The sequence below is a fragment of the Macrobrachium nipponense genome, chromosome 21 (genome assembly GCF_015104395.2).
Source record: "Macrobrachium nipponense isolate FS-2020 chromosome 21, ASM1510439v2, whole genome shotgun sequence".
Lineage (NCBI taxonomy): Eukaryota > Metazoa > Arthropoda > Malacostraca > Decapoda > Palaemonidae > Macrobrachium > Macrobrachium nipponense.
This window is the reverse complement of record NC_087212.1, coordinates 44,690,671-44,703,724: the sequence shown is the minus strand read 5'-3', so window position 1 is coordinate 44,703,724 and position 13,054 is coordinate 44,690,671. Positions and strand designations below refer to the sequence as shown.

Here is a 13,054-nt window from a genome sequence, read left to right as displayed (position 1 = left end):
TATCTTGAAAGCGCAGTCATTCTTCCACGAACAGGCAAGAGTTATCTTTGAAAGTATAGTAAAGTACAGATATAGCTACTAATTTCTTGTATTTTCAGACTGTGAAGAGTGTTCAAGGGCTTGCTACTGAGTCTAACTATGCAGGCTTTACATATGATGCTGTGTGGACTTATGCCTTGGCACTGGATGCCCTCTTCAAGGAAGATCAGTCGTATGCAGCTGACCTAAGGGCACCCAATGCAACAAAGTAAGTTGATGTATACAATTTTAAAGCATGATTGAAATTTCTTTCTGCAATTGCATTTTGAACAATGTTTTTTTTCTTACAAGTATTCCCATTTCATAAAACTGAAAATTCTTACATGAATGAAATTTTCTGTTTGTAATTGCTGTTGTTATAATGTTACTTTTGTTATATTCCCACTTGATACACTTAAAAATTCTCACATCTTTCAGTGGATATGTACAGACTGTGACTTGAAAGGTTTTTTAGTTTTCACTGAACATATGGTAATTTGGCTTAATTACATTATTTCATGTAGTAGAACCAATGGAAATGTTTACTCCATTGAAGTTTTATATGGCATATGCTGGTATATTTGAGCAAAAAACTGAAAGTACGTAATATTTTGCCTCTTGTTTTTTTTAGGGCATACATCAGTAAGATTAAATCAGTTGCTTTTGATGGCGTCTCTGGCCCAATTAATTTTACATCAGGCTCAAGAGTAACTGATATTATTGTGTGGCAATTCAAAGGCAACTCGTATGAAGAGGTTGGAATTTTTCATCCTGGACTCACGAGAAATGACACTGGAAAGTAAGTAAAGGCTGTACTTACATTAGCCCCTTATAGGAGTAGTACCATCAGTGTACCACATGTCATGCACTGTAGGCATTACTTAAGAGTCTTTGCAGCATCCCTTTGGCCCCTATCTGCAACTGCTTTCATTCCTTTTACTTTACCTCCATTCTTATTCTCTTTCTTCTATCTGACTTTCTACCTTCTCTAACAATGGTTTTGTAGTGGAACTGCAAGGTTTTTCTCCAGTGACAGCTTTCAAACCTTTTTATTGTCAATTTCTCTTTCAGCACTAAATGACCACATAGGTCCCATTGTTGGCCTTTTTCCTAAATTCTATATTCTGTTCTATTCTGTATATGTACTTAAATTAATCACAGTTTTTGGTCCATATGATGTTATGGAAATTATGTGCTATGTGAACATGGTTGATGTCATAATAAGGATAGTGTGGATGTGCTCCTATTTTACAAATCCCCTCTAAACACACTTCTATCTGTTGTCATTATCCCAAATTAGAAATTGCAGTTATCTGTTGTGGAGATTTGGGCTCCACAAAATTGGCTTTTCCACTTCTTTTGATATTGTTTTGTGTGAGGATTTACTTTTCTGACAATTATTAATGAGGTTACTTTTTAACTGCGTTGAATTTCCCAAGGGCTCTTGTAACCTCTTCTCCTGTTGTTCCTTCTGTTTTTCTAACATTCTCCCAGTCATGTTATTTATTGAGAGAGGTTTCAAAATAATGCCTCTGTTATTCCATAATATCTTATTTTCATCATACAAAATATGATTTAAATTTAAGGATCTAGATAGGTTTTTGTTCATTCAGTAAGGTACACTATATGTGTGAAGGGTAATGTAATTTTTTGCCATAAGTGATATTTTTTAAAATATTGATATTGGTAACACTTAGTAAAATACATTACCTTTTTTTATTTTTTTATTTTTTTAAACCTTTAGCTATGGATATGTGTTCATGGTACTAATAAAGTAATGTGGCAGTTTTTTTTTCAGTGTAACAGTTGACAGTAACTTTTGTCTTGATAACCTGGAATATGAAGAATAGTCCTTTAAAAGAGAATAGTAGTAATTGATTATGGACAGTATTTTAAACTTCCTTTAGATTTGTAATAATTTTATCTTAGCCAGTGAAACAGTAAGGATTTTATATGTATTTCAGACTGAATATCAGATTGGAGAAACTCTTCTGGCCATCTAATGAGAAACCTGATGATGGGAGTGACAAATGTGATATAGAGGGGTTTAGGAAGCTGCTCAATGTAGAGTGCCGCACAGCAATCATCATATTGTGTGCTGTTTGCTTTGGTGGCCTTGCAACAGTACTCATAGCATGCTTTGTTATCTTTAAAAGAAGGTAAGGCATTAAAATGTTTATACAGTACCTGTATTCATTTTAGGTTTTAGTAGTAACACCTTAAACCATTTCAGTGGAAGTACTCAGACAGTCTTAATCATTAAAATATTTTTAAATATGAATAAATAAGGCTCTATTACATGACAAAAATCTGTATCCCCCATCCTCCTTTGATGAGAATTATTATTGAGGTGGCACTTGAACAATGAAAACCTTGATTAGCATGAAAAGCATGGTGAAGAGATTGCAGTTTGTCTTAAATGTCAAATCATTACTTAAGAACTGTACATCACAGATGTGAATCTGAGTATATAGTAAGCAAAACACTTCCATTACAGGTATGAAAAAAGACTGGAACAAATCCAGGAACTGTGGAGGGGTCGACCGTTGTTTGAAATTTTTGACGGATGGGAAATTCCTCGAGATAAAGTGGTAATAAATCGTAAAATTGGTGAAGGAGCCTTTGGCACAGTGTATGGAGGAGAATGCCAGTTTGATACAAAAGGATGGGTAAGTACTGAGTCTTTATGAATCAGTTATTCTAGAGTTTAGGTTTTGATCTGTAATAGTGTACTGTTTTTTGCGAAATCAAGTTGGGGGATCTTGTTAGATCACACACGTTTTATCAATCCTCAGTAAAACTGCACTGTACAAAGCAGTTTATGAAGGTGTCTACAAATTTTTTTGTACTTCTAGAACTTTCTTGAAATTTAGTTATATTTAATATAATTTATGACACTTTAATGTGGAAGGACTTAGGTTTTAATAGATATGAAATTTTTTCTTCCCTAGGTTAATGATTCTAATACTTTTACAGTATATGAATTATAAAGTATTTAACCAAAAATGACAAGTCATTTCTAGACTGAGGGCTTTGCCAACAGACTGTAAAGAATCCTCACTACCATGTATAGTGTTCATAGTGCACTGTATACTCCACTTAATACAATTCAGATGCACTTTTTACTGTTTCTAATGTAGGTCAAAGGTAATTTTTGTTCTGAGATCTTCATAATACCTAGTTGAGATAGAATATTTTCTGAAGTATCATTAATCTAGATTTACAAGTTTATTTGTAAACTGGTTTGCTATTTCAACGAAAATGCTAAGACAAAGCTATCTTTGATTTTGTTTAACACGGCAGTTTTGTTTTCATGCCTCTATGCACTATGGTTTATTTAAAGTATATTCACTTTGAAGTTGTCTTGGTACATTTTGTCAACCTAGTGCGTAAACTTGTAACACTGTGCCTTGTTCAAGTGTGTCCAAAAATTGAATTGACTAATATCAAGAATTCTCTCATAGCTGGTCTAGGCTGGAAGAGTGCAATTGCTGGTACAGTAATGGCATATCAATGGACTCAAAACAGGAAGGCTCTTTATCTAGCCTACAGCAGGGAATGGAAACAAATTCAGTGTATCTGAGAGGGAAAGATGAAGTTCCTTGATCAGAGGCCAGTATCCATCTTCAGTGACCCCCTCCCTTTTTCCCCTCTTCCTTTCTGGCTGCTGTCGAAAGAGGTGGACAAAATGGCTTGGAAGACTTCTGACCCTTCATAGAAGTAGAAAGCTGGACTACATGTCTGAATTTGGAAGAGTAGGCTTCTTCATAACCTCAGATATTGCAGGCTTTGCTGAACCTGTTGGTTTTGCCACAGCTAACTTCAAACCCAAAGGTTTGAACACAGTACAGTTGAAAGGGAACTACCAGGAATCAAACCTCCTAAGCACAGCCACCACCTCCACACTACTCTTTGTAAGTAGTAGTAATGAGCCAGAATAGAGAGAGGGAATCATGTCTTTCCTTTGAAGAATAAGGTTTGCCCACTGGCTGGCATGCTGGTGAGCCAAGAAGGTAAGGGCCTTACTTTTTGATACCAGCAACCTCCTAAAGGTCACTCCCTTGATGTGAGATTAGATACTTTTATGGCAAAGGCAGTTACTATGTGCAATTGCAGATCAAGCCATGAGACTGCATGGAGAGAAAAAGGAGTGACCTTCTCATTCTCAGGTGCATAGTACTTGTGATGTGAAAGCAGCAGGAGGAGAGGTTTGTTTGATCTGCTGGAGGCAAGGAAACTTCCCAACCTGCAGATTGTGGCATTTGCCTCCTCCAAAACACCATGAACTAATGAGGTCATGCCTTAGGAATGCTTTTTAAGGAAAGCTCTTCAGATGAGACTTTCAGCAGATACTATGCCAAGGGACCCTCAGGACCCATAAGTTCCCCTGGGGCATGAGCTGAACCCTCTTCAGGCAAAGATGTCATGCCAGCTCTCTGTTTCCTTACCAGTTTTTGGTCTTGTGACAAACCAGACAATTCTCTTACCAGAGAAGGCGTGCCACCACATCTGTGGCAAGAGAAAATTAGTCATGTACGCCACCACTCTTCTATGGTGAACCATGCAAAAGAAATTACAGAATCCAAAGGAGATTTCTTCTATGATTGAGAGCTCTCTTAACTGAATGCATTTTGGAGAATGTGCACCCTCTGAGTGAGAAGGTAGTGCTGACTGTTCCCTACACACTTGCAAAGAAGCGTGAGAAGGAGAGGCTAGCCAGGTAGATGGTCACTCAAAACTATGATTGAGGTAAAAAAATGTAGCCTCTGACACTTTAATTAAAGTTTACATGTAAAAGCCCTGTCCTTTCTTAATAAAAAGACAGCTCAAAAATAAATTTTGTAATCATGTCCATAATCAGGGTTGTCCTGGAGGTAACTAATGTAGTCACTAGGGCTCAGTTGTCTCTTGTAGGCACAATGGCTATCAAACAAAAGGGTTCAAGTTATTTATGTAGGGGCTTAAAGGTCAGCTTAGAGAACACTGAAGGGTTGAGATTTGCAACATAAATTACCCTTTAATTGTTATGTTGCATTTTCAAGACAAAAAATATTCCTCATTATTATTCATGTATATAAAAGCAGAATTTCTACTTTGTGTAACACATGTAACAGGCAAAGCTACTGTCTTTGTATCTATGAGATATAAACATAATTTTTTGTTAGAAATAACCTATATATCCATCAAATTACATGTACTGTACAAAATCAGGAAATTTCCATAAAGTTGAAAACATTTGAGTTACAAAGAGTAGCTCTAAAACTTGAATAGATTTGGGTAAATTTTAAACATATCTTGAAAAAATCCATGTTTATTTTCAGGAAGCTGATAGGGTAATGTACGAAAGTTGAATATGGTAATTCTATGAAACATAACAAAAGGAATCTATTATGGGCAAAGGAATCTAACTATGATAACTTATGAGGACAGACCTGTAATGTATTTAAATCTTGGCATTTAGATTAACCATACTCTGAATTTTGGCTTTTTATTCCAACCATGATTTCGAACATTACCGTTGTAGTTTGATTTGCCTCTGTATTCAGCTAATAGTCTAACCAGATTTTTATCACTAACATTTGATTTTGAGCTTGCATGAACCCTATTATTCTAGTCCTAATAGATTCTGAGCTGTATTATACAGGCAGTCCCTAGTTTATGCCAGGGGTTCCCTCACGGCACGCCATTACCTGAAAAACATCATAAGCTGTAACATAATAATAAAACCAGGTTATGGTGCTGTAAACCCTGGTACGGTGCCATCAAGTCAGGTTAATGGCACCATGAAGCAAGCACAGTAAAGTCAGAGTGCCATAAACTGAGACTGCCATAACCCAGGGACTGCCTATATTTTGATCTGAATAAGGTTTGAATCATATGTTTAGTGTAAGGTTATGAATCTTCTTTCATTCTAAACAAATATAAAATCACTATAAGTAATCTAACCAGGCTTTCTACAAATTATAATAAAAACATTTTAAAAAATGAGATATTAAACTAATGTGAATTTTACTGAAACTAGGTTGCTGTGGCAGTGAAGACTCTGAAGATTGGATCAACTATTTCTGAGAAGTTGGACTTCCTTTCTGAAGCAGAGATGATGAAAAATTTTGAGCATGAAAATATTGTTCAACTAATAGGGGTCTGCACCAAGAGTGAGCCAATATATACTGTTATGGAATTCATGCTGTATGGTAAGGCTTTTAAAACTTTACATTGTACATTGGATTTTGATAATTTTTGTTGCATATGAAAATCATTTACATATATTTAGAGTGAAATGTAGAAATAATTTCATGATGGCAAGTTAACAGTATATCCTTTTCAACCACACAGCTGACTTGAAGACATATCTTCTGGCTCGAAGGCATCTCGTAAATGAAAAAAGCCGTAATGACGATGATGAAGTCAGCAACAAGAGGCTGACTTCAATGGCACTTGATATTGCACGTGGGCTTGCTTATTTAGCAGAAATGAAATATGTGCACAGGTGAATTCATCATCTATTTACTTTTTCTTTAAAAAATGGTAGTGTAAGTTACTCAGGAACTATACTATTACTTTCTGTTTCATGACAGGGTGTTGGTTAATTATTATAATTTCATATAATTTCCAGTCAAATGCAAATTCTTTTTATTAATTTCCAGTGAGGTTCAGAGGTTTCAGCTGTATTTTGGATTGAAAGATGAAACAGAATCTTTGTCAAACTGGATGTTTTGGTAGTAATATAAGGCTGCTTCTGCAGTGGTTAATTCATTTTACTTGATTTAGAACCAGGGTATATTCCATAAAATGTTGAGGTAGTTTGTCTTTTATGCAGCTAAACTCCAGCAAAACTTAGCACTATTAATTGCCTAATGGACAAATAAAAAATAATCAGAATAAGTAAACTTAATGAAGTCTAAAGCCATTAACTCTTAAATTAGGATTATAACAAAAAAGTGTCATATGTGAAGAAGAGAAATTAGAGAGGAAAAATTAAATATAAATAAACATACATTAGAGAAACTAAGGCATCTTTCATGATGCTTCATAGCACTATTTAAAATTAGGGGCATTAACATTAATACTGCCAGGAAGACTATTCTGTTGGTTATATGTGTAAGAAACCATAAACTTCTGGTTTGGGGAAATAAAGCAAAAAACACTGTCATCAGAAAGTAATGCAGTTCAGCATACACTGGTTTTTGTTGCTAAGAAGCTTAAAAGAACACTAATGGAAGTTCCCTTGTTGACATAGAGCATCATAAAATGGTCAAACAGGAGGACATCCATTGGTAATTATGATTCAGACCAGTAGTCTGAATCATAATTACCAATGTTAAGAAAATGAAACAACCACTTCAAGCATGGCCTAAAAGATCCCAAGAAGCTGCTGACATTCGAACAGTAAAACAGAATTCCAGTAATGGCGCAAAAAAGTTCTGAAGCATGTTGCATTATTGCCATAATCTATGGAGATATACTACTGCTTACAAACAATGCTGAGGTACAGTCTTGTCTGTGAAGAGTAAATTGTGGAGGGAAACCTTTACAAGTTAGGTTCATCAACAATGTTTTAAGTCTTGCTGGAGTTCATCGTCATGCGCCACGGACTATTCTGACCCTGCAGTTTTTGTAGATCTGTGGAGATACATAACAAATTATAATCTTTGTGGAATTGTAATGTATGTATATTGACGCATTTGCAACTAATATTTGAAAGGATGGCAGATACAAAAAATTCTGTGCATATGCATATGAATATAGTGTCTTATAAGAACTTTTAGCAGTTGTAATAAAATTGCTTGTTAAAATGTATATAATTTTAGTATTAGTTAATTCTTCCAACGTATGGCTGCTGACTTGATATATTTTATTAAATTTATTCTAAGTTTTTTTTCAAAGATTGTAACTGGCTACCATAAAAAGCTAATGGAAATTCAAGTAAATTAATCCTAAGTTATATGGTACGCAAAATTGTAATGTATTCGTAAGAACAGCTTAAAGCCGAGTGACATTATATATTAATGCTATTAGGGTTTAAAATCATAATTTATATTTCAGAAACTATGGCACTACCCTGAAAGACTAAATATTGTAAAACTTGCTAATTCCCCTTAATTTACGTACTGTATTTAATTTTTATTTCCTTACAGGGATGTTGCTAGTCGTAACTGTCTTGTGAATGCCAACAGAACTGTCAAACTTGCAGATTTTGGAATGACCAGGCCTATGTATGAGAATAACTACTACAAATTTAATCGTAAAGGTAAGAAAGCCTGTTAATTTCCAACTGACTCTTGTACATACATTGAGTTTCTTTCAGTAAGTTCTGAGTTATGATATGGTACTTTCTTTTGGTCTGCTTATAAACAAGATGAGTGGAATTTCCAGTGAGGAAAAAGTTACACTACCAAATAATGTATTATTTGTTGTATAGCTATATATGAATTGCATGGATTGTCGGGAATGAAGAGATGTGTGCATACTGCTGTAAACTGCATGGTTGGTTAAGACTAAAATGTGTGTTTAACAGTTGCATGGATCTTAACTCGTTATTCATGCTACACAATAAATGCTTCTTCGTGAACATGCAGTAGGAGGAAGGATGTCTTCATTTGTTTATACAAACATGTTGAGTACTTCATAAACAGCTTCCGTAAGTTTTCACTGGTCAAAGATAGTGAAGAGATACCTTACCAAGTGCATTACAGGAAGCATGAAAGGCATTCTTGCATGTAAGGTAAGCCCATATTCATCCAGTACTTTGTTAGGAAGAGCAGTTACAAATTGGATCATCCCCAAAAGGAGTCTGCCATTTAATCTAGAATGAGGAAGTGTACTTCTGTAAAGCTGTAGCTGGAAAAAAAGAACAGTACAGTGGACCCCCTGTATTTGCATTCTCCAGATTCGCGGATTTCTCTCGGGAACGTCCCTGCATTATTCGCGGAAAATTCGCGCATTCGCGGTATTTTTCTATGATAAATATCCACAAATTCCTGGTTTTTTTTTGATGAATTTCATCATAAAATGCACTTTTTGTGATAAAACTATTAAAAAAACCATGTAGGAAAATTTTTAGTGGGTTTTTCTTGAGTTTTAACTAACAAAATAGGCTGTTTTTAGCATTTTTATAGGGGTTCCAAACATTTGCGGGTTCTAACTATTCACGGGGGGGTTCTGGTACGCATCCCCCACGAATACGGGGGGACCACTGTATTATTATCATTATTGCTGAGATACTGTAACCAGACCACACAGTCAAAACATTTGATTCTCACAGGGATGGCCGAAAGGGTTTGTCTTTAAAAGTAAAATTTAAAGTAAATTCAGTAAATGCAGTTCTTTAAAAATATGATCATTGCTGAGTCAAAAACAATAAAGGCTCTGACAAATTTATTTATTTGATTTTTTTCCCAAACTTGACATTTGCCGTTGGGTTTGTTACGGAAATTTAGATAAAAAGAGTGTTATTTTTTATTTACATTTCATGCATACAGGGATTGGGTTCATGGACCAAAAAAGTGTGAGCAATTCAAGACAGAATAAATTTACTCAAGATTAAGATATGGAGCTCCTTATGTTTTGTAAGGCTGCCACAGTTCAACAGTGGGTTTGATCTGTTGTAATTTGTTGAGATCAGACTTATTACTCCCTTAAATCGAAACCAGCCCGAGAAGAGTCTACTTAAGACTCAGAGGTCTGGAAAAATTAAGCCCTATTGATAATAATAATAACTCCCTTAAATCTGTCATCATCAAAGATGATAGGTTTTTGAGATATTTGTCACTGATGGGAATGCTGGCTTGTTTTGGATGTGGTCACATTAGTTGCTGCTTTGATTGCTGTATCAATATCTCCATTTCCCTTAATGAATAAAAAAGCTAATATTAGCAATAGTATACACAGGCATAGTTTGAGGGCACTACTGATTTATGCGTATTGCTGGTATAAGATGGCACAGTAGGATGTTGCTTACGTTGCTTGCATAAGGCCTGTATTACTCTATCAGGCACACAGACTAAGAAAATTAGGAGATTTTGAAAAGGCATCATAGATGAGGCGTTGGGGTGGGATGTAGTGTCCAGTGGCTGGTAAGTAAACTGATTTCAGATACTTAACTGAGATGTGATGAGAAGGGCCAAGCTGTTGTTAGCAGAACTGTAGTAGATAAGGAAGAAGTAGAAGGGTCCACCAAAAAAAAAAGAAAAAAAGGCCATAAAGATTTGGACCAGATAGAAATTAAAGCAGGTGTAAAAACTGAAAAGTGTGGATAGAATGCATTTTGTATCTCACCTGTAATGGGACAATGTGATGCAAATATACTTGATAATGATGCTGATAATGAATGTAACCATAAATAGCAAAGTCTGAAAAAAATGAGCTACTGTGTTGGGATACTTTTGATAGTATAAGTCAAAAGAGCAGTTACATTGATTAATTTACATGAATATTCTCATAAAAAGGATAAAGCATGAATCTAATTCAAATGTCTAATAAAAGAAAAAGAAAGCAAACTTTATAATAACATAGACATAAAATCTATACAGTTTAATAACAAGCAGAATTCTTGTGTAAACCTTATCATTTAAGATGATGAAAGAAAAGCAAGAAGGAAACTAGAAAATAATGGAGGAGAAATCTAGTCAAGCAGAAGGGAGCAATACAGTAGTATAATTTGTATGTATACACTAATAATAAATGTTACTTTAAAGCAATCCATAGACAAAGAGAAGGGAAAAAATAGACAAGGAGGGAAAAAATTAGAAGAAAAGTTATTGAGGACCATGTAATGGTTTAATGGTTTAAGGCCTTCTTTGAGCTCACCTTCACCAGTCTAATACTCCTGTCACCTTTGTAACGTTTATACAGTTTGTGGCAAAGTTAAAGAGAGTGTGTAACAGCAAGGGCAATGCATATAAAAAGACATTATGGTGAAACGGTAATATTCATTTGCCCAACCATGAAAAGAATTACAAATATATATTAAAAATATAAAGTATATTTTATAATACAGTAGAACCCCAGTCCTTGACACTAAACTGTTCCAGAAGAAGCGAGATGCGATTCAATCACGATCCGGATAAATTTTTCCATAAGAAATAACTGAAAACAGACTAATCCAAAATAATTGATTAGTAATCCATTCTTGACCACCAGTTAAACCTAACCTTGCCTTTTTATACAAAACATTAACACATCCATTATAATTAAATAAGTTCAGAGCTAAATATCATATCATGTTAGATGCACTATTTTTTTTATTTCTGAATGTATATACTGTACATATAAAATGAAACTGCCCTATATCCAAAGTGGCCCCATTACTGATGGGAAACAGAGTGCCGAAGGTTAGGCTAAGTACTGCACTGTACTGTACTGGGTAGGCACAAAAATTGTTGCAAATAATAAAACAGTGAAAAACATACCTAATTATTACAGTAAATTAATAAAATATTGAAAATAAGCCGAATTTTGTCTGTTATCACAAACTTATGGAAAATTGCTTACAATGTGTTGTTAATCAAAATACATTACTAAAAGCCACAAAAACTAAGGAAATACCGTACAAGCACGTACTGGATCAAAACACTCGACGCAGAGCTGAGTGGGGTTTAAACGACACATGGGAACGACGCCAACTAGAGCTGACTGACCGATTCACTTTTGTTTACAAAAATCTTATGGTTTATTGGGTTGGATTCTGGTTTTTTGTTTGAGCTCCAATGCAAAATTTACTCAATATTTTGCACTGAAATCTGATTATGTCAAGTTCTGATGCAGTCGAGAACCGGAGTTCTACTGTAATGTAATAAATATAAAAATAGTATAGATATGTATAAGTATATCATAGCAGCAACTTATTTATATACACAAACCTTTTCATTAACATCCGTTAAGTTGGTGAAATTATAATTATTTTGTTAAAATCAAATGTACTACATACTTGAACGATATTTATAAAACTAAATCATTCAGTACCTAATTAGCATCATGGGAAATGAATTTTGTAGTAGTTTAATGGTTAAAAATTGTCATTTTAATCTAAACTTGCATCCTTCTGTACAAACATTAAATCCTCAAAATTGTGAACAGATAACCCTACAGTTCTTGACTGGATTGTTAAAAATGACGTTAAAAATAAAAAAAAGCCTCATTATATAATTAAGACCTTGTATGTGTAGGTACTGTTATGTTACCCAACTTTAACTTTATTGCACTTTATACTATAGAAAAGAATAGACCAACTACCAATATCCACCTTGCTTTTAGTTAAATGGCCGGCTCTAACTTACGCTGAAAGTAAATCCCCATGTAAAGACCAAAGGTGTTTATGTTAGGAAGAATACAAATTACTTAAAATTTTGTCATATTTAGGCTAAAGGCTAAGCGCTGGGACCTATGAGGTCATTCAGTGCTGAAAAGGAAATTGACAATAAAAAAGTTTGAAAGGTGTAACAGGAGGAAAACCTCACAGTTACACTATCAATTAATTGCTAGGAGAGGATGGAAACTAAGATGAAAGAATGTACAGTAAAAGCAATGAAATTAAGTAGTGCCTACAGTGCAGCACATCAGGTGCATTGATGCTGCTACCTCTTATGCTGCGACACAAAGATCGTATTTGATATGCTGTGACACTTTCAAATAAATGTTTAAAATCAGTCATACCATAGTCAGATAAAAATGACCCAAATTCCCTTTGCAACTATAGTAAAAAAATTTTATTTGAAATTTTGTGACTATTCTCACTTCTACTGCATGCATGTGTGTGTGTTTGTGTATGTACATGTGTGAGTGAGCATGTGTTTGCCAAGTGTTTCTTTCAATATTAAGGAAAGTAATTATGTATTTATATATTATATATATAGGTATACTATATATTATGTATGTATACTTATACATATTACATATATATATATTATATATATATATATATATATATAGAATTATATATAATATATATTTATATATATATATACATCTATATATACATATTACAATATATATACAGGCGGTCCCCGGGTTACGACGGGGGTTCCGTTCTTAAGAC

General features: G+C 34.4%; 1 protein-coding gene across 1 annotated transcript in view; it reads left to right on the top strand.

The window, feature by feature from the left end:
* Positions 1–13,054, top strand: part of LOC135197989 (uncharacterized) — a 343,766-nt gene that overhangs the window by 313,199 nt on the left and 17,513 nt on the right. The window contains exons 16-22 of the mRNA XM_064225313.1: positions 99–247; positions 650–817; positions 1,983–2,177; positions 2,516–2,687; positions 6,041–6,212; positions 6,355–6,508; positions 8,157–8,269. Of these exons, the coding sequence (XP_064081383.1) occupies positions 99–247; positions 650–817; positions 1,983–2,177; positions 2,516–2,687; positions 6,041–6,212; positions 6,355–6,508; positions 8,157–8,269 (1,123 nt within the window). The remainder of the gene's footprint in view (positions 1–98; positions 248–649; positions 818–1,982; positions 2,178–2,515; positions 2,688–6,040; positions 6,213–6,354; positions 6,509–8,156; positions 8,270–13,054) is intronic.